The sequence below is a fragment of the Panulirus ornatus genome, chromosome 15 (assembly GCF_036320965.1).
Source record: "Panulirus ornatus isolate Po-2019 chromosome 15, ASM3632096v1, whole genome shotgun sequence".
Lineage (NCBI taxonomy): Eukaryota > Metazoa > Arthropoda > Malacostraca > Decapoda > Palinuridae > Panulirus > Panulirus ornatus.
In genome coordinates this window covers 1,237,246-1,265,243 of record NC_092238.1, presented here as the reverse complement: position 1 = coordinate 1,265,243, position 27,998 = coordinate 1,237,246, and the positions used below count along the sequence as shown (strand labels likewise).

Genomic DNA, 27,998 nt, shown 5'->3' with positions numbered 1-27,998 from the left:
CTCAAAACTGATGACAACAATCAAAACTAATACCTAGGTAACTGCAATTTCCTTCACTATATATAGTTATGCAATATGTTCTAAATTAAATCAAAATGATGTTGCTAGGAACATTAAAGGTAAACAAACAGTTCATATAAACACAATTCGGTCCATGTTTGCTTTTGTTATGATACTGAATACATAACAGTATTGGTTTTGACTAGTAACAAACTTAAATACTGTCAAACAAGAGAGAGTACTGGTGACAATAACAAATAATGATAACAATAATATCAAAAACTAATATCTGTGCAATACTTTTACAAAAACATATCTATATTTCAATTCCAGCTAAAGCATGCATGTGCCTATAGTAAAGTAGTAAGATATAATTAAAAAACTAATTTGAAGTTTCCTCTGTTTAACTCAAATTTATGGTAACTGATGAAATATCTATATCAATCTACATGAAATTTTGTAAAAAGAAAGATGGTTAAACAGACACTGAAATCAAAAGCAGAGCACTGCAGCAAGATAATACTAATTCCTTGCCCTCACCTGGACTAAAGTAGTTGAACATTGAGCAGCAGCCAGATGTAGTGGGGTAGTTCCTTCTAAATCAGCACAGTTTGCTTTTGCCCCTCGACACAAGAGAGTGACAATACATTGTATTCTGTTCCGCAAAACCTGGGAAATTTGACATTCAGTGAGACAGGACAAAATGCATGATACATACACATATCAATAATAAGCCATATAAAGCTCTGATTCGTTATAAACCATTCATTGAACCATTCATTGCAAGAAATCACACATCACAAACCAAGCAACTGATGCATGCTGTATACTTTTATCTACACCTAAAGACAATATGCTATGTTCTGTTATACAGCTGGGTTACAAAAATTTCTCATGTCAAAATCTTACATCTCCATCCACCATATCTATCTTTTTTTTGAATAACAACCTTCTTCACCCTACTGCATTTTCCTATGATATCCTTACTCCTTAGTTTAAGCATTCCCTTAAATTCACAATTCACTTCTCAGCATGTTTTCATACTTTACATGCTGCTCTCTGTTCTAATATACAGGAGTATGGTCTGAACCAGTGCTACCGGAAAACTTTTATACAATCAATAGCTTACTTTTCCTTACTCTTATACAGCCTCAGTACCTTCCTTGAATTTGAAACTGACTTTCATAATCTAACTGCTACTTCACTGTCTCTACTATAAGTAAAACCTAATTCTTTAAATTCATATCTTTTATTTATCTGCTGATCCCTAAATTCTTCATTTTATATTACTCAGTTTTATCTTTTTTTCTTTTACACTGGTGGCTCCATTAACAGACCAAAGTCCACATCAAGGATGAGCCTTTATGAAAGAAGAGACAAGGAAAAGAATTTGCGAATTTTGGAAAGTTAGCTTGGAAAGGTTAATAAGTCAGGCCACTTTCAACTCAACTCTGTCAAGTAAGGATGCAGACCAACAACAAACCCAGATGTGAGAGCAGCACATCAAACAAGGACAGATCAGTCCTTTGTATACACAAAGCAACTATTCAGAAGAAAAGAAATTTTGACATCTAGCCAGGACTCCCAGTTTCTGAGAGGCAGAGTTAGCTATTTCCATAAAGCGGTGTTTCCAATATAGCGTGGATGTTACAGTAATATAAACTATGTTCACTGAGTTGAGAAAAGGAATTAAATAACTGTTCAAGGAGCAAGGAAAGTTGTGAGGAGTTTTTGATAAAAATGGGCAGAAACTGGGTCTTGGAGGCATTAGATTTAACCAGATTTCATCCACCCACCGAGATATCCTGTCCAAGTCTGAGTATAATCAGGAGACAAGACAGAACCTAAAGGTATATTGTTGCTGGTGGAGAAAGGGGGTTAAGTTGATCCATCAACAACCAAGGAGATAGATAAGCCACTAAATACCCAATGCACCCCAATCATCCCCTCAACTGCCACATCACTTACCTCTGCATTTAAATCACCCATCACTGATACTCGGTCTCTTACATCAAAACTGCTGACACACTCACAAAGCTACTCCTGAAACACTTGCCTCTCATAATCTTTCTTCTCATGGTCAGGTGCATAAGCACCAATAATCCCCCATCTCTCACCATCCACTTTCAGTTTTACCCACATCAATCTAGAATTTACTTCCCTACATTCTATCACACACTTCTATAACTCAACTTCAGGAGTAGTCCTTCTCCTTCCTTAGCTCTTGTCCTCATACCAACGCCTGACTTTATTCTTAAGACACGACCCTTGACTTTATTCCTAAGACATCTTAAAACCATTCTTTCCCATTACCTTTGAGCTTTGTTTCACTCAGAGCCAGAACATCCAGGATTCTTTCCTCAAACATACTACCTATCTCTCCTCTATTCTCATCTTGGTTACATCAACATACACTTAGACACCCCAGCCTGAATGTTCAGGAAGGATGAGCATTCCCTGCCTGGCTCCTTCTTCTGTTTTCCCTTTTAGAAACTGAAGTACAAGAAGGGGAGGGTTTCCAGTCCCCAACTACTGCCCCTTTTAGTCATCTTATATGACACGCAGGGAATACGTCTTTCTCTCTTACCTCAGGAATAAGTATGCATCCACATGTATTTATTTTCATACCTGTTCACTGTTTATCACATCAGTGAGGAAGTGCCATGAAGAAATAGCCTCATTCACTCACATCCACTTTCTAGCTGTCACATACAATGCACCATAACCACAGCCCCTATCCATAACCAAGACCCACACAGCTTTCTATGGTCTCCCATGAACATTTTACATGCCCTGGTTCAGACCAATGATGACAGATTCTCCTATGTATACAACACTGCTAAAATTCAATCTATTCCTTGTATGCTTTACCCCTACCTTCATGTTCAAGCCCTGAGTATTCAAAGCATCATTCACTCCAGCATTCTACCCCTTCCTTAGTTTCCCCCTTTTTCTTGTTCCTTTTGCATCCTACATGTATACATGACAGTATGACTGAACCCATATCTCATACTGTAAGGGTAAAGCATTCTCAATGCATTTTTTTCCTACAATATTATCTCCTCTTGCTTATTCTGCATTACACCAACCCTGAAGAGAACCTGAGTTCCTCGATGCACAGCATATATAACGAAGTATCCAAATTTAAAGGAAAATCTCTAACTGTAACAATGTTGATGAAACAAATGATAAACTTACAATCATCTTACACTAATCATAGTTAAAAATACCTTCTCTATTTCATATGAAAAATCATATAAGAATATTTTGATGAACTTACTAAAACATGTAAAGGAGTTTGGTGCATTGTGTTCCTGAGATCAGCATCGCAACCCATGTCAAGGCACAAGTCCATTAGCTCCCTTGTTTTGACCCAGTGCAACAAGCTTCCACCTTTATGCAGGTCCTAAAATAGTTGGAAAAAAATAGATATTTACAAGCAAAACATAAGTAAAATCCGTATCAGTCTGATCTTCAGTACTAATTCAAATTTCTTCAATATGCATCTATGTACATATATTAAATTATTTCAAATTTTTTGTTGATCCTTAAATGATGTAAAATTACCTTAGAGCTGATTTCCTTTGATAGTATAAGCTTGTCTACTTTCTCCCAATATGACTGGTCGTTCACAGTGCCAGGCACTTCTTCCTTGTGGTTTATGTCGGCTCCTAATTGTATTAGATGTTTTATGTTTTCGAGTTTGCTGCACTGTGCAGCTAATAGCAGAGGCGTTTCCTGAGCATTATTCTTCTTGTTTAAAACAGGATGATGTTTCAGTTTTAGGGCCTGAAATGCAACCTGCTTTAATAAAAGTCTATTTACTGATATAGACAAGATTCTTAATTCATTCATACATCTAAAACACATCAGAAAAATGTAACTACGGATAGAGGTCTACTTAAATAGAACACTCATTGGACCCATCAAATCGAAATACAAATATAACACTGAACATATAATCAAAAGTTTGTGTTCCGCAAATGTAAGTTTAGACTATTACATAAGATTAGGAAGAGAAGCAGCCTAAATATCTGGGTAGCACATACAAGAATGATGTTGAAAAGGAAGCTAAAATTTCTGGAAGGCAGTCAAATTGATAGGACTCAAAAAGAAAAAAAAAACTAGTTTTGGGGTCAAAGAAACTACTCACTTCAAATCTTACATATGATCTTAACCTTTTCTCTGTTCAAACAAATAGTAGACTTTAATTGCCACTTTCTCGCAACAATAAGAATCTTGCAGTTATTCTCAATTACTTCAAACATAATTTTTTTCCTTAACACATCATCATATGTGGACCTGAGTCTCACAAAGGTGAAAAGTTTATAAGAGGCAGAAAAGACAAAAGAAGGAAGAGAGATCCACAGCTTTGTTGTACAAGGTAAGAAGGAGGTATCCTTGTCCACCTGTAACTAGGAGAGATCTCAGATCAGAAGAAAAATATAGGGGAAATCATAAGTTCGTACGAGAAGAAAGGGAGGGCTGACAGTAAATGGAATCACCAAAGCAGAGTCATAAAAAAAAGAACAAGTAGAATAGAGTAGTTTTCCAAGCTGAACATTTACCTATAGACTGATCACATCAGAAAAGAAGATAAGCTAAATTACTGTTGTTGGAGATGCTTTTGGTATGGGCTTTGAAATATTTTCTAGTTGAAATAGACGAATCAACATTTTTTTTTTTTTTACAGTAAGATGCATTTGACTCTATAAATACAAGCTCAGTAATAATTCCAAGTAAATATAAAGGTGGAATAAAGGTCAAGAAATGACAAGTTTTGTGACCCATTGTTCTGTCTCTGATGTGACAAGAAATAAAGAATGAGAAAACAAACAAACTGTGAATGACAAAGGGGATATTGTTTTTGTTGAAGGAGGGATGAAAAACTTCATTCAAGCCAAGCTAACCTCTGCTATATGGTCAGGACAGCAGGCAGCATCTTAAGTGTAAAATGGTACAGATCCCAAGGAAATTTGTTGTTCAAGTTTTACTAGGAAGGTTCCTGAGCCCATCCAAAGTGCCAAACTTGGCATTTCAAAAGGTTAGAAGGTAAATGGGTCCAATTTCAAATGACAGAATTAGGACTAAGACAAGAAGATCTTGAAAGGGCAGAGATGGTGTATCTATAGTAATAGTTTTGGGTCAGGTATTAGATGAGAGGTTTTGGTGATACAGAACTTGTATCAAGTGTTCAACTAGTTGATCCAAACTGTTAAGAAAGGAAAAAGAGAGGACCTCAACTCCAGTGGGATCATCTCAAGAAGAGCTGAGCCAATCTCTGTGGTACACAATGAAAACTCCTGGACATTCATTTCAAAAAGCCTACTCAACAACAGTTACCTTCATTCTCCACTGTATCACTACCAGCTCATCCCCAATTTTTGATTCATAAATGTTCTTCTTACTGCCTGTTCCAAACCTTCCTGATCTCTATTCCTAGCTGAAAAACACTAACTCTTCTACCATACTACCCATCAGTTCTTTTAAATTCTCTTTTCCACATTTTCTTACACGAACTCCAAGATTTGCCAAGTATGCCTTCACTCTTCAAGCACCATTCTCTTCTACTCCTGCGTATCTTCTCCCATAGCACATTATCATTCACCCTTACATTTTCGTTCACCTTATTTCTGAGATCCTCATTTGCTTTCCTTTTATTCACTTGCATAAATCACCTTTACTATTTCATTTGACTTTATATTCTGCATTCTTTGCACTCCATTAACTACTGTTTTTTGAAAGAGTCTGTTTCTCCCTTACATATATATTATTTTTTATTTTTTTATTATACTTTGTCGCTGTCTCCCGCGTTTGCGAGGTAGCGCAAGGAAACAGACGAAAGAAATGGCCCAACCCCCCCCATACACATGCATATACATACGTCCACACACGCAAATATACATACCTACACAGCTTTCCATGGTTTATCCCAGACGCTTCACATGCCTTGATTCAATCCACTGACAGCACGTCAACCCCGGTATACCACCTCACTCCAATTCACTCTATTCCTTGCCCTCCTTTCACCCTCCTGCATGTTCAGGCCCCGATCACACAAAATCTTTTTCACTCCATCTTTCCACCTCCAATTTGGTCTCCCTCTTCTCCTCGTTCCCTCCACCTCCGACACATATATCCTCTTGGTCAATCTTTCCTCACTCATTCTCTCCATGTGCCCAAACCATTTCAAAACACCCTCTTCTGCTCTCTCAACCACGCTCTTTTTATTTCCACACATCTCTCTTACCCTTACGTTACTTACTCGATCAAACCACCTCACACCACACATTGTCCTCAAACATCTCATTTCCAGCACATCCATCTTCCTGCGCACAACTCTATCCATAGCCCACGCCTCGCAACCATACAACATTGTTGGAACCACTATTCCTTCAAACGTACCCATTTTTGCTTTCCGAGATAATGTTCTTGACTTCCAAACATTCTTCAAGGCTCCCAGAATTTTCGCCTCCTCCCCCACCCTATGATTCACTTCCGCTTCCATGGTTCCATCCGCCACCAGATCCACTCCCAGATATCTAAAACATTTTACTTCCTCCAGTTTTTCTCCATTCAAACTTACCTCCCAATTGACTTGACCCTCAACCCTACTGTACCTAATAACCTTGCTCTTATTCACATTTACTCTCAACTTTCTTCTTTCACACTCTTTACCAAACTCAGTCACCAGCTTCTGCAGTTTCTCACATGAATCAGCCACCAGCGCTGTATCATCAGCAAACAACAACTGACTCACTTCCCAAGCTCTCTCATCCGCAACAGACTTCATACTTGCCCCTCTTTCCAAAACTCTTGCATTCACCTCCCTAACAACCCCATCCATAAACAAATTAAACAACCATGGAGACATCACACACCCCTGCCGCAAACCTACATTCACTGAGAACCAATCACTTTCCTCTCTTCCTACACGTACACATGCCTTACATCCTCGATAAAAACTTTTCACTGCTTCTAACAACTTGCCTCCCACACCATATATTCTTAGTACCTTCCACAGAGCATCTCTATCAACTCTATCATATGCCTTCTCCAGATCCATAAATGCTACATACAAATCCATTTGCTTTTCTAAGTATTTCTCACATACATTCTTCAAAGCAAACACCTGATCCACACATCCTCTACCACTTCTGAAACCACACTGCTCTTCCCCAATCTGATGCTCTGTACATGCCTTTACCCTCTCAATCAATACCCTCCAATATAATTTACCAGGAATACTCAACAAACTTATACCTCTGTAATTTGAGCACTCACCTTTATCCCCTTTGCCTTTGTACAATGGCACTATGCATGCATTCCACCAATCCTCAGGCACCTCACCATGAATCATATATACATTAAATATCCTTACCAACCAGTCAACAATACACTAGCCCCTTTTTTAATAAATTCCACTGCAATATCATCCAAACCTGCTGTCTTGCCAGCTTTCACCTTCCGCAAAGCTTTCACTACTTCTTCTCAGTTTACCAAATCATTCTCTCTAACCCTCTCACTTCGGACACCACCTCGACCAAAACACCCCATATCTGCCACTCTATCATCTAACACATTCAATAAACCTTCAAAATACTCACTCCATCTCCTTCTCACATCACCACTACTTGTTATTACCTTCCCATAAGGCCCCTTCACCGATGTTCCCATTTGTTCTCTTGTCTTACGCACTTTATTTACCTCCTTCCAGAACATCTTTTTATTCTCCATAAAATTTAATGATATCTCTCACCCCAACTCTCATTTGCCATCTTTTTCACCTCATGCACCTTTCTCTTGACCTCCACTCTCTTTCTTTTATACAGCTCCCAGTCATTTGCATTATTTCCCTGCAAAAATTGTCCAAATGCCTTTCTCTTCTCTTTTACTAGTAATCTTACTCCTTCATCCAATCACTCACTACCCTTTCTAATCTGCCCACCTTCCACACCTCATGCCACAAGCATCTTTTGCGCATGCCATCACTGCTTCCCTAAATACATCCCATTCCTCCCCCACTCCCCTAACATCCTTTATTCTTTTTATTCTCACCTTTTTCCATTCTGTACTCAGTCTCTCCTGGTACTTCCTCACACAAGTCTCCTTCCTAAGCTCACTTACTCTCACCACTCTCTTCACCCCAACATTCTCTCTTCCTTTCTGAAAACCTCTACAAATCTTCACCTTTGTCTTCACAAGATAATGATCAGACATCCCTCCAGTTGCACCTCTCAGCACATCAAGATCCAAAAGTCTCTCTTTCACGCACCTATCAATTAACACGTAATCCAATAACGCTCTCTGGCCCTCTCTCTTACTTACATACATATACTTATGTATATCTCTCTTTTTAAACCAGGTATTCCCTTTCACCAGTCCTTTTTCAGCATACAAATCTACAAGCTCTTCACCATTTCCATTTACAACACTGAACACCCCATGTACACCAATTATTTCCTCAACTGCCACATTACTCACCTGTGCATTCAAATCACCCATCACTATAACCCGGTCTCGTGCATCATAACTACTAACACACTCACTCAGCTGCACCCAAAACACTTGCCTCTCATGATCTTTCTTCTCATGCCCAGGTGCATAGGCACCAACAATCACCAATCTCTCTCCATCCACTTTCAGTTTCACCCATATCAATCTGGAGTTTCCATTCTTACACTCCATCACATACTCCACCACTCCTGTTTCTAGAGTAGTGCTACTCCTTCCCTTGCTCTTGATCTCTCACCAACCCCTGACTATACTACCAAAACATTCCCAAACCACTCTTCCCCTTTACGATTGAGCTTCATTTCACTCAGAGCCAAAACATCCAGGTTCCTTTCCTCAAACATACTACCTATCTCTCCCTTTTTCTCATCTTGGTTACATCCACACACATTTAGACACCCCAATCTGAGCCTTTGAGGAAGATGAGCACTCCCCACATGATTCCTGTTTCCCCTTTTAGAAAGTTAAAATACAAGGAGGGGAGGGTTTCTGGCCCCCCCTTCCTGTCCCCTTTAGTTGCCTTCTACGACATGTGAGGAATGTGTGGGAAGTATTCTTTCTCCCCTATCCCCAGGGACATTATATATATTTATTCTTTTTATTTCAGCAACTAACATTTTCACATTCTCACTCTATTATGATGTTCCTCCTTTTTCACAACTTACCATTGCAGTGCCTCAAAACACAGTTGGGAAACTCAGAGAGAAGAGTTTTTTACAGTGACCAACACAGCACAGGCAAAACATGCCCTAAATGAGGCCATTTCAGGTAAAGGAAAAAGTGAAGATAATTTTGGCAAAGGAGTGAAATTATAGGATGGTGTGGAATTTGACTTTTCATCTAGAGGCCACTATATCATGTAAATCATGGCTTCTACTATATCTGTCATCGAGAATGGTCTCATCATGTGTGTAAAGGTTTCGGTAACTTGTTTATTTAAAAGCCAGAGCTGAATCTATGCATTTTATACATGCCCCCCTCCTGTCCACAAAGTCTAACTTAGGTCTATAAATTACTTTATCAAACTACAGAAGCATATCATGATCTATACCACCAGTTACTCAAATGATTTCTTCTATATAAAAAATTGTGAAAACCTTCATCTACAAAAATTCATGTACCTTAATCTAAACAATAATGTGACATGGGTGACGATATCAAATTTTTCACTCTGAAAATCAACGCAGTACATGATGAGCTTAAATGTCTCCCCTTTTACAGCTAAAAAAAATGCCAAAATTCAAATTACTTCCAATCAGAACTTCTTATGTCAGTACTAACCTGAATAACTGGAACTGATTTTGAAGCAGCAATGTGTATAGGTGTATTACCACTCTTGTCTGCTACATCTAATGATGCACCAGCAGTAATCAAAGCCCCAATAACCTTTTCATTTTCATTTTCAACAGCAACATGAAGTGGACAGAGACCTTCATGGTCCTCTGGTTCATTCAAGAAGCTGCCAAGATAAATATCAACATGTGTCAATGTCTTTCTAGAGCTAGTTATCAAAGTAAAGCTCATATCATAATTCATATTAATCATCTATATCTATATTCATCATACTTAATCATTGTATCCTGCATCAGTGAGGTAGTGCCAGGAAACAGATGAAGAATGGCCCATCCACTCATATACACACATATATATTCCTATGAATCCATGGGGAAAATGAAACACGATAAGTTCCCAAGTGCACTTTCGTGTAATAATCACATCATCACAGGAGACACATCTGACTTTTATATTTCTCTCGTGTCTCCCCTGGTGATGTGACTATTACACAAAAGTACACTTGGGAACTTATCATGTTTCATTTTCCCTGTGGACTCAGGAATATACTTGATCACGCTCAAAATTGTGATCTTTTCCAACACACACACACACACACACACATATATATATATATATATATATATATATATATATATATATATATATATATATATATATATATATATATATATATATGTTTTTTTTTTGCTTTGTCGCTGTCTCCCGTGTTTGCGAGGTAGTGCAAGGAAACAGACGAAGAAATGGCCTAAACCACCCCCAATACACATGTATATACATACGTCCACACACGCAAAATATACATACCTACACAGCTTTCCATTGTTTACCCCAGACGCTTCACATGCCCTGATTCAATCCACTGACAGCACGTCAACCCCGGTATACCACATCGATCCAATTCACTCTATTCCTTGCCCTCCTTTCACCCTCCTGCATGTTCAGGCCCCGATCATACAAAATCTTTTTCACTCCATCTTTCCACCTCCAATTTGGTCTCCCACTTCTCCTTGTTCCCTCCACCTCCGACACATATATCCTCTTGGTCAACCTTTCCTCACTCATTCTCTCCATGTGCCCAAACCATTTCAAAACACCCTCTTCTGCTCTCTCCACCACACTCTTTTTATTACCACACATCTCTCTTACCCTATTATTACTTACTTGATCAAACCACCTCACACCACATGTTGTCCTCAAACATCTCATTTCCAGCACATCCACCCTCCCACACACAACTCTGTCCATAGCCCACGCCTCGCAACCATACAATATTGTTGGAACCACTATTCCTTCAAACATACCCATTTTTGCTTTCCGAGATAATGTTCTCGACTTCCACACATTCTTCATGGCTCCCAGAATTTTCGCCCCCTCCCCAACCCTATGATTCACTTCCGTTTCCATGGATCCATCTGCTGCCAAATCCACTCTCAGATATCTAAAACACTTCACTTCCTCCAGTTTTTCTCCATTCAAACTTACCTCCCAATTGAATTGACCCTCAACCCTACTGTACCTAATAACCTTGCTCTTATTCACATCTACTCTCAACTTTCTTCTTTCACACACTTTACCAAACTCAGTCACCAGCTTCTGCAGTTTCTCACATGAATCAGCCATCAGCGCTGTAACATCAGTGAACAACAACTGACTCACTTCCCAAGCTCTCTCATCCACAACAGACTGCATACTTGCCCCTCTTTATATACACAAATGCCCATACATGCACATATACATACATATACTTAAATATACATACACATACATAGACATATACATATATACACATTCCTATGAGTCCAAAGGGAAAATGAAACACGAAAAGTTCCCAAGTGCACTTTCGTGTAATAATCACATCATCAGGGAGGCACAAAGAGAAATATAACAGTCAGTTGATATACATCGAAGAGACGAAGCTAGGACGCCATTTGGTAATGTTGGTCAGACTGGTAAGGATCTTTCTGTTAGACTTAAGCAACATAAATATAGTATAAGAACAGGACAAGAATCAAATGCCTTGTTCAATCATGTTAAAAACTATGATCATTGTATTGACTGGAGTAATGCCATCTCAGTTGTTAACTCTAACACTATTACAAAGAGAAATATCATTGAATCTTCTATTATTAAATACACAAAGAATTATAATCTTAATATTTGTGATGGTCTGTACAAATTAGATAACTTTATTGTTGATAAGATTTGTAAAATGATAAGTTTATGAACGCTCGTTGTATGTTTTGGACAATCACATGTTTACCAAATGGCGTCCTAGCTTCGTCTCTTCGATGTATATCAACTGACTGTTATATTTCTCTCTTGTGTCTCCCCTGATGATGTGATTATTACACGAAAGTGCACTTGGGAACTTTTCGTGTTTCATTTTCCCCGTGGACTCATAGGAATACACATATACATATTCATACTTGCTTGCCTTTAACCATTCCCAGCCCTATCTCATCCCACCAGAAACAGCATTGCTATCCCCTGCTTCAGTGAGGTAGCACTAGGAATATAGACAAAAAGGCCACATTTGTTCACACTCAGTCTCTAGCTGTCAAGTGTAATGCACCGAAACCACAGCTCCCTATCCACAACCAAGCACCACAAACCTTTCCATGGTTTACCCCAGATGTTTTACATGCCCTGGTTCAGTCCAATGAGAGCACATCAACCCAAGTTTACCATAGTGCTCCAATTCACTCAATTCCTTACATGCCTCTCACCCTCATGTACGTTCAGGCCCCAATCCCTAAAAATCTTTTTCACTCCACCCTTCCACCTCCAATTTGGTCTCCCGATTTTTGTTCCCTTCACCTCTAACACATATATCCTCTTTGTCAATCTTTCCACACTCATTCTCTCCATATGCAAAAACCATTTCATCAAACCCTCTTCTGCTCTCTTAACCACACTCTTTTTATTTCCACACCTCTCTTACCACCTTACACCGTGCACTGTCCTCAAACATTTCCTTTCCAACATATCCACCTTCCTCCATACAACCCTATCTATAGCCCATGCCTCGCAACCATATAACATTGTTGGAACTACTATTCCTTCAAACATACCCATTTTTGCTCTCTGAGATAACATTCTCTCCTTCCACACATTCTTCATCACTCCCAGAACCTTCACACCCTCCCCCAACCTGTGACTCACTTCCACTTCCATGGTTCCATTTGCTGCTAAGTCCACTCCCAAATATCTAAAACACTTCACTTCCTCCAATTTTTCTCCATTCAAACTTACATCCTAATTAACTTGTCCCTCAACCCTACTGAACCTAATAACCTTGCTCTTATTCACATTTACTCTCAATTTTCTCCTTTCACACACTTTTCCAAACTCAGTCACCAACTTCTGCAGTTTCTTGCTCGAATCAGTCACTACAGCAATATCATCACCGAACAACAACTAATTCACTTCCCAGGCCCTCTCATCCCCAAGAGACTGCATATTTGCCCCTCTCTCCAAAACTCTTGCATTTACCTCCCTAATCACCCCATCCATAAATAACCATGGGGACATCACACACCCGTGCTACAGACTAACCTTCACTGGGAACCAATCACTCTCCTCTCTTCCTACTCATACACATGCCTTACATCCTTGATAAAAACTTTTCACTGCTTCTAGCAACTTACCTCCCACACCATATGCTCGTATGACCTTCCACAAAGCACCTCTAGCAACCCTATCATATGCCTTCTCCAGATCCATAAATGCTACATACAAATCCATCTGTTTTTCTAAGTTCTTATCACATACATTCTTCAAAGCAAACTCCTGATCCACACATCCTCTACCACTTTTGAAACCACACTACTCTTCCCCAACCTGATGCTCAGTACATGTCTTCACCCCTCTCAATCAAAACCCTCCACTATAATTTCCCAAGAATACTCAACAAACTTATGCCTCTGTAGTTTGAACACTCACCTTTATCCCCTTTACCATTGTGCAATGACACTATGCATGCATTCCATCAATCCTTCACCATGGTCCAAACATACATGAATATCCTTACCAACCAATCAACAACACAGTCACCCCCTTTTTTAATAAATTCTACAGCAATACCATCCAACACACCACCTTGCAGGATTTCATCTTCCACAAAGCTTTCACTACCTCTTCTCTCTTAACCAAACCATTCTCATATCAATATCACTATGAAAACAATCTGATATGATGACTGTATTTATATCAATGGTATGATGGTCATCATTATCAATACAATCAACTTCCAATGTATTCCTACCTTAACACCTCTTCATTTTTTAAGGCCTCCAAGAACCCAAAGTGTGTCATGATGTGTGCCACATGCCAGGAAGGATGTTCCCGATGAAAATCAAGGATCTTCTGTAATACATTGTGGCAGAGGACTTCCTTCCCACAAGAGTCCACCAGTGGCAATAAAATTCTTCGACATGCTTCGTAAGCTTGTTTAGCCTCAGTTTCTGTGCACGTTCTCATGAGGCTGAAACCAGGATATGAGTGAAGTTAAGAACTAGATTCAAGAAATCACAACTCTTCTTTATGAGCAAGCTCATGGTCTAGAATGAGGCTAAACAAATTTGTACTTCACCATGAACTAAAAAATATGAACAGAACAAAAAAGGAGAAAAAATAGTAAATAATATTTTCAAATCATTAGCTATAATCTATGAATCTCAGCAGTCTACAGATCTTACTCTATACCTCATACATGCAACTTGATTTCAATACTTATTCACAAGATTTCTTTCCAGATGTTACTCATATACTTGCTCTGTATCTATTCTATCTGTCTACATCTCTAATGCCTGTTCCCTCTAAGAACTCCTTCAATGGGATAGCTAGGGCGATACAGTCTCCATAACTAGTGAACTCCAGTGCCACTTCTTAGCCTTTATTGCCTCACTTTTAACAGGTCACTGACACAGGGCGACTCTAGCACAGTGTTTGCAGGCTCTAACCTAATGTTCCTACTAACTACTTATACCTAATGTTCTAAGCCACTAGTTCTACCTAATGTTCCTAATTACTACTCCCACTGAATGTTTCTACCTAATGCTCCTACTAATTTGCTAAAAGGCAGGGGTAGCATACAGTACTTCAGCAGAAAAATCTTGAGTTATGAAGAATGAGTTGCATGAGTTATGTTGTCAAGTGTTATGTGTGACAACGAGAGATTGTATGTTCGTGGACAGAATGTCAACAGTCCATGTGTGGGTGAGACAAAAGAAAAGACAGCTACCTGTGTCACAGAAGTGCGACTTGACAGCCACTGACGAGCTGACATACTAAACAGCTGTTTCTAACCCTCCCAATATCCAGGTGGGTAGCACTAGTAATATACCTCCCTGGTAATTGGCTGCCTATCAACTAATACCTAATGTATCTTTACAATCTATCTCTGGCTGTATGACAAACTTACCTTAATCCAACTAGTTCAAATAAACTTGTTGAATCTCTCTTTTCATCTAAGTCTAACCATCTTGATATCTCATTCAATTTTTGTTGAATTACAGGATACTTTTATCTAAACAGATTCCTAATCACCTCTAATTCATAGCAAAACTTTTCTACCCTATATGCCTATTCATCTCTCATCGCAGTGTTGAAATGCATGCCACTTTTCCCTCTGATGGTATGGTGGCTGCCACTCAAATTCTGTAAACAACCTAGTTGCTCTGGCTGTATGGTGTTGCCTCTTCATGCTCCTGAGTCTCCGCATATATTTTTAGAATCACAAAAGCATTAAAGTACATATAATTCGACATTACAATTGGATTATTGAATATATATAGCATAGAATACAGCATCAAATATGTTAACTTCCTTGCAAACATACCAAGGTTTCTCATTGCTAATATGAAGCTTTTGCATCAATTTTCATTTCATAAAAAAATCATCAGTGTGTAATTTGAATGAAAATCACATCTATCTATCCATATCTCTGATGCCCACTCCCTTTGGGAACTCCCTGAAAGGGGTGACCATGGCAAAAGAGTCTTCATAACTGAACTCCAGTGCTGCTTTTTAACCTTTAGTGCCTAACCATTTACAGGGGCTCCTAACTAATGTGTCTACCTAATATTCCTGCCTTATGTTACAACCCGCTACTTCTACCTAATGCTCCCAGCTAATGCTCCTACCTACAACTTTTACCTAAAGCTACAATTCAACATTCCTACCTACTCCTATCTACTGCTCCTACCATTTTGCCATAAGACAGGACTAGCACAAAGCACTCAATGCAGAAATATCTAGAATTAGGAAGAATGAGTTATGAGTTAACTGTTGTCAAGTGATATTTGTGACAAGGAGAGATTGTATGTTTGAGGACAAAAAACCAGCAAACCATGTGAGGGTGAGGCAAAATGAAAAGATAGCTACCTTGGTCAAAGGATTGCAACTTGACAACCACTGAAGTGCTGACTTACGACCCAGCCACCACTAAACCTCCCAATACCCAGGCGGATAGTACTGGTAATACACCCCCCTGGTCTGTGGCTGCCTACCAAATGCAACCTACAATATGCCTTTAGGAGTAAAGAAAGGAAAGGAATGCACAGGATTTCAAACAGCAACAGACCCTTGGGTCCCTTTGAGGGTGTTTGTGATAGTGGAAGACACAAGAAACAAAGAATAGTATGGTAAAAGATGAAGTCATACAGAAAATTCAAAAAGAAAGACCTGCAACCTGTCAGTGAGACTAAGGAGGCATAAATAATGTAAGCTGTGGACTTGAAATGAAATATCTATGAAGTCTATTCTTAAACATATCTATAGTACTGCTTTCAACCACTCTAATTTGTAAATAATTTCATAAGTTAACAAGCTATGGTTTAGGTGCATTACAAATAACAGCTAAAGAATGGATGTGAACAAATGCAGCCTTCTTCTGTCTGTTCTTGGTGCTACCTCGCCAACACATGAAACAGCGATCAGGTATGAAAAAAACTTAATCCTGTTGAAGAAAAATTTCTTTCGCTTATTCAAGGTAAAATGTTTGTCCATGGTTTATGTCCATTATTACAAGAGAATTCAGATAGATTGAGTCTTAAGTAGCATGTTAAATCATGGTTATCAAAGCCTTTGATAATCTTGAATCTTGCATTACACTGCCTCGTAACCGTATCTTTCCTAAAATAAATAGATTCAGCTTGTTTAGTCAGCTTAAGACTTGTTTCTCATCGCAGTAATCCTTTTGGTAGCCCGACACTGTACATTCCCCATTCTGTCCATGTCTTTTTGTCAAGTAAAGCACCCAATACTGTACACAATATTCAAGATGGGGACAAACCAATGACTGTAAAGAGTAAGGATGATTTCCTTGATTCTGAAAGCCTTACCTATGAATCTAAGAATCTTGTTCAGTCATTTTTGTGCTTCTATGCACTTCAAACTTTTTTTGACATCACCAGAGATTATAAAACCAGTCTTTTTCCTAATTTACCTTATGCAGATTGACAGAATTCATACTGTATTTTATCTTTTCATTTCCACTACTGATATGTAAATCTATGCACTTACTGATATCAAAATTCATTTCCTGCCTATGAGCCCAGTTCATCAGTTTGAAGCTGCAGACATTCAAGTTTATTTGTAGATTTATTTCCTAGCTTAATATAAGCAAATTTTGATAATAAAAGCTGCAGCCTATAATCAGTATCTTAAAACACACGTGAGAAAGAGTACCAGTTCCAAGACTGATCTTTGTGACACAACACTTGTTATGTTTAACAATTCTGAGGTTTGACTATTAATCATAACTCTGTTTATGGCCCATCAACTAATTTCCTATCCACTGAAGTACAACTCCAGCAGTATCACGTCACTTAATTTTTGCTTGCAACCTTTGATGCGGAACCTTATTGAATGCAATCTGAAAATCTAGATAGATGACATTAACTACTTTACTTTCATTATACATGTTGAATGTATCGTCAAAAAAATAAAGCAAATTTGTCAGACAGGAGTGTTTTATCAAAAGCCATGCTGGGAATTGTTTATCGAGTGGTGGTCCTCTAAACGGCTTACAATTCTGTCTTGAATTATGGTTTCCATTAATTTTCAGTTACAAATATTAAGCTAAATGAATAATAATTTCTAGCAGCAACTTATTACTTTATTTAAATACTGGTGTTACATTGGCAAACTTCAATTCATCTGGAACTTTTTCCATTGCAAGTGACATATTGAATAGAGCAATCAAGGGCTTAACTATATTTTGTTTCTTTCATTGTCCTCAGACAAAACTTACTAAAGACTGCTATTATACTTTCATTCTGTTCAACACTGATAGTATGTATTCATATCTTATGTCAATTTGTTGCAGAGCATTCCACTCTCTTTACAATCTTGCATCTTATTCAAACTTTTCCTCTTTGCTAGCTTTTTCAGTTTGAGAAGTAATTTCATGAAATGAAAATTTTCCTTAGAAGTATTCAGGTTTCTCTACATTGTCTGTATTTCACATAAGAAAATTATATGCACCTGGAATAAATTTGGTATCATATTCAAACTTTTCTTCCTTGTTAGCCTCTTAATTTAATTCTTAGGAAATTTTCATCTTTGGGGAGATGGCAATTTACTTTGAGGCATATGAATTTCCCATGATCTTTTATGGCAGATACATCTACTTTATGGTTGTACGAGATGAAAGCTGAAAAAATCACTTTGAGCAAAGAATTTTAAGGAATTCTCATGAAATTTACTACAGCATCTAAAAGGTAAATGATGATTAAACACAAATGGTTGGGGCATCCACACATATCTAAGTCTAATAACTCCTGTATGTTCCCAGAGTGATAACCCCTCTTGGGTCATAGGCAAACTCTATCCCCATACACAGAAGTCACACCTCTCTCATTCTGTAATCAATTGACCCGACTGAGTCATTTGCACTTTAAAGTCAATAAGTAAAAATTATCTAACTAATTGTTTGTTCAACTGTTCTACCTAAAGGAAAAGTGTTATTATCCAGTACTTGCATGCCCATGTAATGCTAAACATGACATTATGCCAGTTAGAAAAGTAAGTCCCCCACATAGTATACTTAAATTTTTTTTGACATCTTAATGTAATGAAATACTGTCCTTCTATTACTATCTAAAATATCAAAAGTTTAAACTATATTCAATTATGCTAATTTTGGAACATGAACAATTCAAAGTTCCATACATGACGAAAATAAACTCGGGGGTAGCTAACTTTACGAGCAACTCAGCATCTAACTGAACCATTTTACTTAATTCAGTTTGTGACACTCACAATTGTACAGATAGAAAAGGGAAAGCCAATTTGTCAGGCATTAGTCAACTTGAAGCTAAAGCTGGCCGGTTATATTACAGGCATGTGCTCCCACACATCATGCTGGAATACATCTTATACAGTATCAGTTCCAGGTTACTCATAACGAGATCCTAATATACAACTAATAAAGCTTAAAGTCCATCTCTTTGTTAGTTACCTTTCACTTTAATTGAGCAAATGCAGTCTTAAAGTGCAACCATACATATCCTCATGTCCATTGTTGTGTGGAATTACTAGTGTTCTCCATACTGTTGCATTAAAGTACTTCACAAACATTCACAGCAAAGCAGGCTGAGTCCAACTTCATATCATAAACAACAGGGAAGAACTTCTTTTGTGTCCTCACCTATATGCATTTCGTGAACTGTTAATTTCTTTGTGGATAATCAGTTCAAAAGCAAGATTAGGGTCTTCCTTGATATCATCTTCAGCTAAAGGCACAATGATGAAAGGTCCTTCAACGAATGTGAAGGCCCTATTAGCATAATCATTCCAGTTCACATTATTAACCTGTAAGGAAGAATCAGAGTAAATGGAGAATACTGCAAAACATTATAGCTCTCCTTTACATCCATAACTAAATTCCAAAATATATGGATAAAACTAAGCACACATGCACATTTACGGAGCATTAGTTCAGCAGATGGGGTACCAAGCCCCAACTCCATATGCAGCCAAAAAGGTTAGGAATTGCCATGAATGAAAATTTTCTAAAGGTCCAAAGATTTCTGTATTTTTGGTACATCATATTTCTTTCATATCCATTCCCATGTACCTGCAAATGTATATAAAATATACTGTTTCACAGTATTTTAAAAAAAGTACTTTGAGACTAAACACAATAGTCAGAATTTACCAAATGTGATACAGAACAAGAGAGTATAGGAATATGAGAGCATGGATGAATATGACATATGTGGTAACAATTTGCACATAACTGCCTCAAGTGCAGCAAGAAGAACTTTGGATTTAAGCAAACTGAAGGTTGATTCGTGAAATGATATTTCGAGACTTGTATTTCTGCTTCCTGATTTCTTTGTAGATTCTGTTGTTAGACACCCAGAGGGAAATGCCTGAAACAAACTAATTCTGCCTACTGGTTTATCAGTTTCATACCAGAAAAAGTTACCCTCTATTTTGTCATAAAAAAATCAATCCTTATCCGTGTTAAGATTGAATAACTTAAAAATAGTGATAAGCATGGTTAAGAATCTAATGTAATATTTATTCATCTTACAGATTATGATCAAACTGTCTAGAGCAATGCTAAGGTTGTCACATATGACTCAATAAGTGATAGAAATACCGTTTAATTGTCTCTTATCAAACAGAGTTGGGATATCAACATCAATCAAAATATTGGTTTACAGGCTAACCTGAAAATGTAACTTGAGAGTGCTGAGGTCATCCAGGATGTTGTTGTCCCGTGTCTTAATCCCTTTACATGTCTCTTTACTCATTTGCATGCCCCTGCCCACTGGTGGTTTGGTTTATCATTTTCTGGTTCTCTTTGACTACTCTAATTCATAAATATGCTTGACATTTCTTATGTTCCTTTTCCTTGTGGTTTTAACTGCATCTTATATAAGCTCGCAACTTGTATATTTTTTACACATACACATATACACACACAAACACACACACGTATATTTATTACAAATTTTTTCCCATACATATTCACCATTTCCCACATTAGCGAGGTAGCATTAAGAACAGAGGACTAAGTCTTAGAGGGAATATCCTCACTTGGCCCCCTTCTCTGTTCCTTTTTGTGTGAGAAATATCTAAAGAAACATATGGTTTTGTATGTGGCATTTATGGATCTGAAGAAAGCATATGACGGGTTGATAGAAATGCCTTGTGGAAGGTCTTAATAATAAATGGTGTGAGAGGAAAGCTGGTGTATGCAGAGAAATTTTTATCAGGGGTGTAAGGTAAGTGTATAAATAGGAATAGAGGAGAATGAATGGTTCCAAGTGAAAGTTGGTCTCTGGCAGAGATGTGTGATAGCACCATGGTAAAATTATTTTTTCCTTAAGGATAGAATGGTTAGGGAGGTAAATGTGAGAGTCTTTGAGAGATGAATGAGTATGCAATCTGTAGGAGGAGAGGACCTGATAAGTGAGTCAGCTCTTGGTTGTTCATGACACGGCACTGATGGCAGATTCAAGTTTGAAACTGCAGACGTTGGTGACCATGCTTAGACGAGTATGTGAAAAGAGAGGGTTGAAAGTAAATATGAATAAAAGATGATTATCAGGTTTAACAGGGTTGAGGGAAGGTTACTTGGAATGTAATTTTGAATGGAGAAAAGTGGGTGGAAGTGAAGTGTTTTAGATACCAAGGAGTGAATAGCAGCAAATGGAACCATGGAAAAGGAAGTGAGTCATAAGGTTCTTGAAGTGCTGAATAATGTGTAGAAAGAGAGATCGTTATCTAGGAGGGCAAAAATGGGTATGTCTGAAGGTGTTGTAGTCCCAACAATGTGAAGGGGATGCGAGGCATGGGCTATAGAGATAAGGCTGTGTGGAAATGAAATATCTGAGGACAATATGTTGTGTGAAGTGGTTTGACCGAGCAAGTAATAAAAGGGTATGATAGAGGTGTGGTAATAAAAAGAATGTGGTTGAAAAAGCTGAAGAGGATGTGATGAAATGGTTAAGAAAGAATGAGTAGGGAAAGGTTGATAAAGAGGATATGTGTAGGGAACAAAGAAAATGGACAGACCAAATTGGAGATGGAAGGATGGGTTTATGAAAGTTTTAGAGCAGTTGAGGACTGAACATGCAGGAGGATGAAAAGCATATGTGAGAAAAAATTAACTGGAATGATGTGGTATACAGGGGTCGATGTGCTGTCACCAGACTAAACCACGGCATGTAAAGCACTCGTGGTAAACTACGGTAATGTCTGTGTGGCCTGGTTGTGGATAGAGAGCTGTGGTTTCAGGGTATTACATGACAGCTAGAGAATAGATTGAGTAAATGCTGCCTTTCTTCATCGGTTCCATGCCCTACCTCTAATGCAGAAAATGGCAATCAAGCATGAAAAATGAAAGAAAATAATATACATATTATATATATATATATATATATATTTTTTTTTTTGCTGTCTCCCGCGTTTGCGAGGTAGCGCAAGGAAACAGACGAAAGAAATGGCCCAACCCACCCCCATACACATGTATATACATACGTCCACACACGCAAATATACATACCTACACAGCTTTCCATGGTTTACCCCAGACGCTTCACATGCCCTGATTCAATCCACTGACAGCACGTCAACCCCGGTATACCACATCAATCCAATTCACTCTATTCCTTGCCCTCCTTTCACCCTCCTGCATGTTCAGGCCCCGATCACACAAAATCTTTTTCACTCCATCTTTCCACCTCCAATTTGGTCTCCCACTTCTCCTCGTTCCCTCCACCTCCGACACATATACCCTCTTGGTCAATCTTTCCTCACTCATTCTCTCCATGTGCCCAAACCATTTCAAAACACCCTCTTCTGCTCTCTCAACCACGCTCTTTTTATTTCCACACATCTCTCTTACCCTTACGTTACTTACTCGATCAAACCACCTCACACCACACACTGTCCTCAAACATCTCATTTCCAGCACATCCATCCTCCTGTGCACAACTCTATCCATAGCCCACGCCTCGCAACCATACAACATTGTTGGAACCACTATTCCTTCAAACATACCCATTTTTGCTTTCCGAGATAATGTTCTCAACTTCCACACATTCCTCAAGGCTCCCAGAATTTTCGCCCCCTCCCCCACCCTATGATCCACTTCCGCTTCCAAGGTTCCATCCGCTGCCAGATCCACTCCCAGATATCTAAAACACTTTACTTCCTCCAGTTTTTCTCCATTCAAACTTACCTCCCAATTGACTTGACCCTCAAACCTACTGTACCTAATAACCTTGCTCTTATTCACATTTACCCTTAACTTTCTTCTTTCACACACACACACACACACATATATATATATATATATATATATATATATATATATATATATATATATATATTTTTATTTTTTTTTATTATACTTTGTCGCTGTCTCCCGCGTTTGCGAGGTAGCGCAAGGAAACAGACGAAAGAAATGGCCCAACCCCCCCCATACACATGTATATACATACGTCCACACACGCAAATATACATACCTACACAGCTTTCCATGGTTTACCCCAGACGCTTCACATGCCTTGCTTCAATCCACTGACAGCACGTCAACCCCGGTATACCACATCGCTCCAATTCACTCTATTCCTTGCCCTCCTTTCACCCTCCTGCATGTTCAGGCCCCGATCACACAAAATCTTTTTCACTCCATCTTTCCACCTCCAATTTGGTCTCCCTCTTCTCCTTGTTCCCTCCACCTCCGACACATATATCCTCTTGGTCAATCTTTCCTCACTCATCCTCTCCATGTGCCCAAACCACTTCAAAACACCCTCTTCTGCTCTCTCAACCACGCTCTTTTTATTTCCACACATCTCTCTTACCTTTACGTTACTCACTCGATCAAACCACCTCACACCACACATTGTCCTCAAACATCTCATTTCCAGCACATCCATCCTCCTGCGCACAACTCTATCCATAGCCCACGCCTCACAACCATACAACATTGTTGGAACCACTATTCCTTCAAACATACCCATTTTTGCTTTCCGAGATAATGTTCTCGACTTCCACACATTCTTCAAGGCCCCCAGGATTTTCGCCCCCTCCCCCACCCTATGATCCACTTCCGCTTCCATGGTTCCATCCGCTGCCAGATCCACTCCCAGATATCTAAAACACTTCACTTCCTCCAGTTTTTCTCCATTCAAACTCACCTCCCAATTGACTTGACCCTCAACCCTACTGTACCTAATAACCTTGCTCTTATTCACATTTACTCTTAACTTTCTTCTTCCACACACTTTTCCAAACTCAGTCACCAGCTTCTGCAGTTTCTCACATGAATCAGCCACCAGCGCTGTATCATCAGCGAACAACAACTGACTCACTTCCCAAGCTCTCTCATCCCCAACAGACTTCATACTTGCCCCTCTTTCCAAAACTCTTGCATTTACCTCCCTAACAACCCCATCCATAAACAAATTAAACAACCATGGAGACATCACACACCCCTGCCGCAAACCTACATTCACTGAGAACCAATCACTTTCCTCTCTTCCTACACGTACACATGCCTTACATCCTCGATAAAAACATTTCACTGCTTCTAACAACTTTCCTCCCACACCATATATACTTAATACCTTCCACAGAGCATCTCTATCAACTCTATCATATGCCTTCTCCAGATCCATAAATGCTACATACAAATCCATTTGCTTTTCTAAGTATTTCTCACATACATTCTTCAAAGCAAACACCTGATCCACACATCCTCTACCACTTCTGAAACCACACTGCTCTTCCCCAATCTGATGCTCTGTACATGCCTTCACCCTCTCAATCAATACCCTCCCATATAATTTACCAGGAATACTCAACAAACTTATACCTCTGTAATTTGAGCACTCACTCTTATCCCCTTTGCCTTTGTACAATGGCACTATGCACGCATTCCGCCAATCCTCAGGCACCTCACCATGAGTCATACATACATTAAATAACCTTACCAACCAGTCAACAATACAGTCACCCCCTTTTTTAATAAATTCCACTGCAATACCATCCAAACCTGCTGCCTTGCCGGCTTTCATCTTCCGCAAAGCTTTCACTACCTCTTCTCTGTTTACCAAATCATTTTCCCTAACCCTCTCACTTTGCACACCATATATATATATATATTTCGTCTGTTTCCTTGCGCTACCTCACAAAAATGGGAGACAGCCACAAAGCAAAATAAAAAAAAAATAAATATATATTTTATCCCCGGGGATAGGGGAGAAAGAATACTTCCCACGTGTTCCCTGCGTGTCGTAGAAGGCGACTAAAAGGGGAGGGAGCGGGGGGCTGGAAATCCTCCCCTCTCATCATTCTTTTTTTTTTTTTAAATTTTTCCAAAAGAAGGAACAGAGAAGGGGGCCAGGTGAGGATATTCCCTCAAAGGCCCAGTCCTCTGTTCTTAACGCTACCTCACTAACGCGCGAATTGGCGAATAGTTTGAAAGAAAGAAAAATATATATATATATATATATATATATATATATATATATATATATATATATATATATATATATATATAGGGAAAATGATTTGGTAAACAGAGAAGAGGTAGTAAAAGCTTTGCGGAAGATGAAAGCCGGCAAGGCAGCAGGTTTGGATGGTATTGCAGTGGAATTTATTAAAAAGGGGGTGACTGTATTGTTGACTGGTTGGTAAGGTTATTTAATGTATGTATGACTCATGGTGAGGTGCCTGAGGATTGGCGGAATGCGTGTATAGTGCCATTGCACAAAGGCAAAGGGGATAAGAGTGAGTGCTCAAATTACAGAGGTATAAGTTTGTTGAGTATTCCTGGTAAATTATATGGGAGGGGTATTGATTGAGAGGGTGAAGGCATGTACAGAGCATCAGATTGGGGAAGAGCAGTGTGGTTTCAGGAGTGGTAGAGGATGTGTGGATCAGGTGTTTGCTTTGAAGAATGTATGCGAGAAATACTTAGAAAAGCAAATGGATTTGTATGTAGCATTTATGGATCTGGAGAAGGCATATGATAGAGTTGATAGAGATGCTCTGTGGAAGGTGTTAAGAATATATAGTGTGGGAGGCAAGTTGTTAGAAGCAGTGAAAAGTTCTTATCGAGGATGCAAGGCATGTGTAGGTGTAGGAAGAGAGGAAAGTGATTGGTTCTCAGTGAATGTAGGTTTGCGGCAGGGGTGTGCGATGTCTCCATGGTTGTTTAATTTGTTTATGGATGGGGTTGTTAGGGAAGTGAATGCAAGAGTTTTGGAAAGAGGGGCAAGTATGAAGTCTGTTGTGGATGAGAGAGCTTGGGAAGTGAGTCAGTTGTTGTTTGCTGATGATACAGCGCTGGTGGCTGATTCATGTGAGAAACTGCAGAAGCTGGTGACTGAGTTTGGTAAAGTGTGTGAAAGAAGAAAGTTAAGAGTAAATGTGAATAAGAGCAAGGTTATTAGGTACAGTAGGGTTGAGGGTCAAGTCAATTGGGAGGTAAGTTTGAATGGAGAAAAACTGGAGGAAGTAAAGTGTTTTAGATATCTGGGAGTGGATCTGGCAGCGGATGGAACCATGGAAGCGGAAGTGAATCATAGGGTGGGGGAGGGGGCGAAAATCCTGGGAGCCTTGAAGAATGTGTGGAAGTCGAGAACATTATCTTGGAAAGCTAAAATGGGTATGTTTGAATGAATAGTGGTTCCAACAATGTTGTATGGTTGCGAGGCGTGGGCTATGGGTAGAGTTGCGTGCAGGAGGGTGGATGTGCTGGAAATGAGATGTTTGAGGACAATGTGTGGTGTGAGGTGGTTTGATCGAGTAAGTAATGTAAGGGTAAGAGAGATGTGTGGAAATAAAAAGAGCGTGGTTGAGAGAGCAGAAGAGGGTGTTTTGAAATGGTTTGGGCACATGGAGAGAATGAGTGAGGAAAGATTGACCAAGAGGATATATGTGTCGGAGGTGTAGGGAACGAGGAGAAGTGGGAGACCAAATTGGAGGTGGAAAGATGGAGCGAAAAAGATTTTGTGTGATCGGGGCCTGAACATGCAAGAGGGTGAAAGGAGGGCAAGGAATAGAGTGAATTGGAGCGATGTGGTATACCGGGGTTGACGTGCTGTCAGTGGATTGAATCAAGGCATGTGAAGCGTCTAGGGTAAACCATGGAAAGCTGTGTAGGTATGTATATTTGCGTGTGTGGACGTATGTATATACATGTGTATGGGGGGGGTTGGGCCATTTCTTTCGTCTGTTTCCTTGCGCTACCTCGCAAACACGGGAGACAGCGACAAAGTATAAAAAAAAAAAAAAATATATATATATATATATATATGGAATAACATCCCCCTCCCCCCTCATGTGTGCAAGGTAGCGCTAGGAAAAGACAACAAAGGCCCCATTCGTTCACACTCAGTCTCTAGCTGTCACGTAATAATGCCCGTAACCACAGCTCCCTTTCCACATCCAGGCCCCACACAACTTTCCATGGTTTACCCCAGACACTTCACATGCCCTGGTTCAATCCATTGACAGCACGTTGACCACGGTATACCACATCATTCCAATTCACTATATTCCTTGCACGGCTTCCACCCTCCTGTATGTTCAAGCCCCGATTGCTCAAAATCTTTTTCACTCCATCCTTCCACCTCCAATTTGGTCTCCCACTTCTCCGCGTTCTCTCCACCTCCGACACACTTATCCTCTTTGTCAATCTTCCCTCACTCACTCTCTCCATGTGACCAAACCATTTCAATACACCCTCTTCTGCTCTCTCAACTACACTCTTTTTATTACCACACATCTCTCTTACCCTTTCATTACTTACCCGATCAAACCACCTCACACCACATATTGTCCTCAAACATCTCATTTCCAACACATCCATCCTCCTCCACACAACCCTATCTATAGCCCATGCCTCACAATCATATAACGTTGTTGGAACCACTATTCCCTCAAACATACCCATTTTTGCTTTCCGAGATAACGTTCTCAACTTCCACACATTCTTCAATGCTCCCAGAACCTTTGCCCCCTCCCCCACCCTGCGACTCACTTTTGCTTCCATGGTTCCATTCGCTGCCAAATCCAATCCCAGATATCTAAAACACTTCACTTCCTCCAGTTTTTCTCCATTCAAACTAACCTCCCAATTTACTTGTCCCTCAACCCTACTGAACCTAATAACCTTGCTCTTATTCACATTTACTCTTAGCTTTCTTCCTTCAC

General features: G+C 39.2%; 1 protein-coding gene across 4 annotated transcripts in view; it reads right to left on the bottom strand.

The window, feature by feature from the left end:
• LOC139753646 (85/88 kDa calcium-independent phospholipase A2-like) overlaps positions 1-27,998 on the bottom strand; it is a 93,488-nt gene that overhangs the window by 54,838 nt on the left and 10,652 nt on the right. For 3 of the 4 annotated variants that reach the window (XM_071670256.1, XM_071670258.1, XM_071670257.1), the window contains exons 3-8: positions 19,463-19,626; positions 14,075-14,293; positions 9,796-9,973; positions 3,568-3,789; positions 3,281-3,406; positions 541-669 (exon numbers count right to left, since the gene is read on the bottom strand). In XM_071670256.1, coding sequence (XP_071526357.1) covers positions 541-669; positions 3,281-3,406; positions 3,568-3,789; positions 9,796-9,973; positions 14,075-14,293; positions 19,463-19,626 — 1,038 coding nt within the window. Of the gene's footprint in view, positions 1-540; positions 670-3,280; positions 3,407-3,567; positions 3,790-9,795; positions 9,974-14,074; positions 14,294-19,273; positions 19,442-19,462; positions 19,627-27,998 lie in introns of those variants that run through there. The other variant, XM_071670259.1, reaches the window with a different exon arrangement.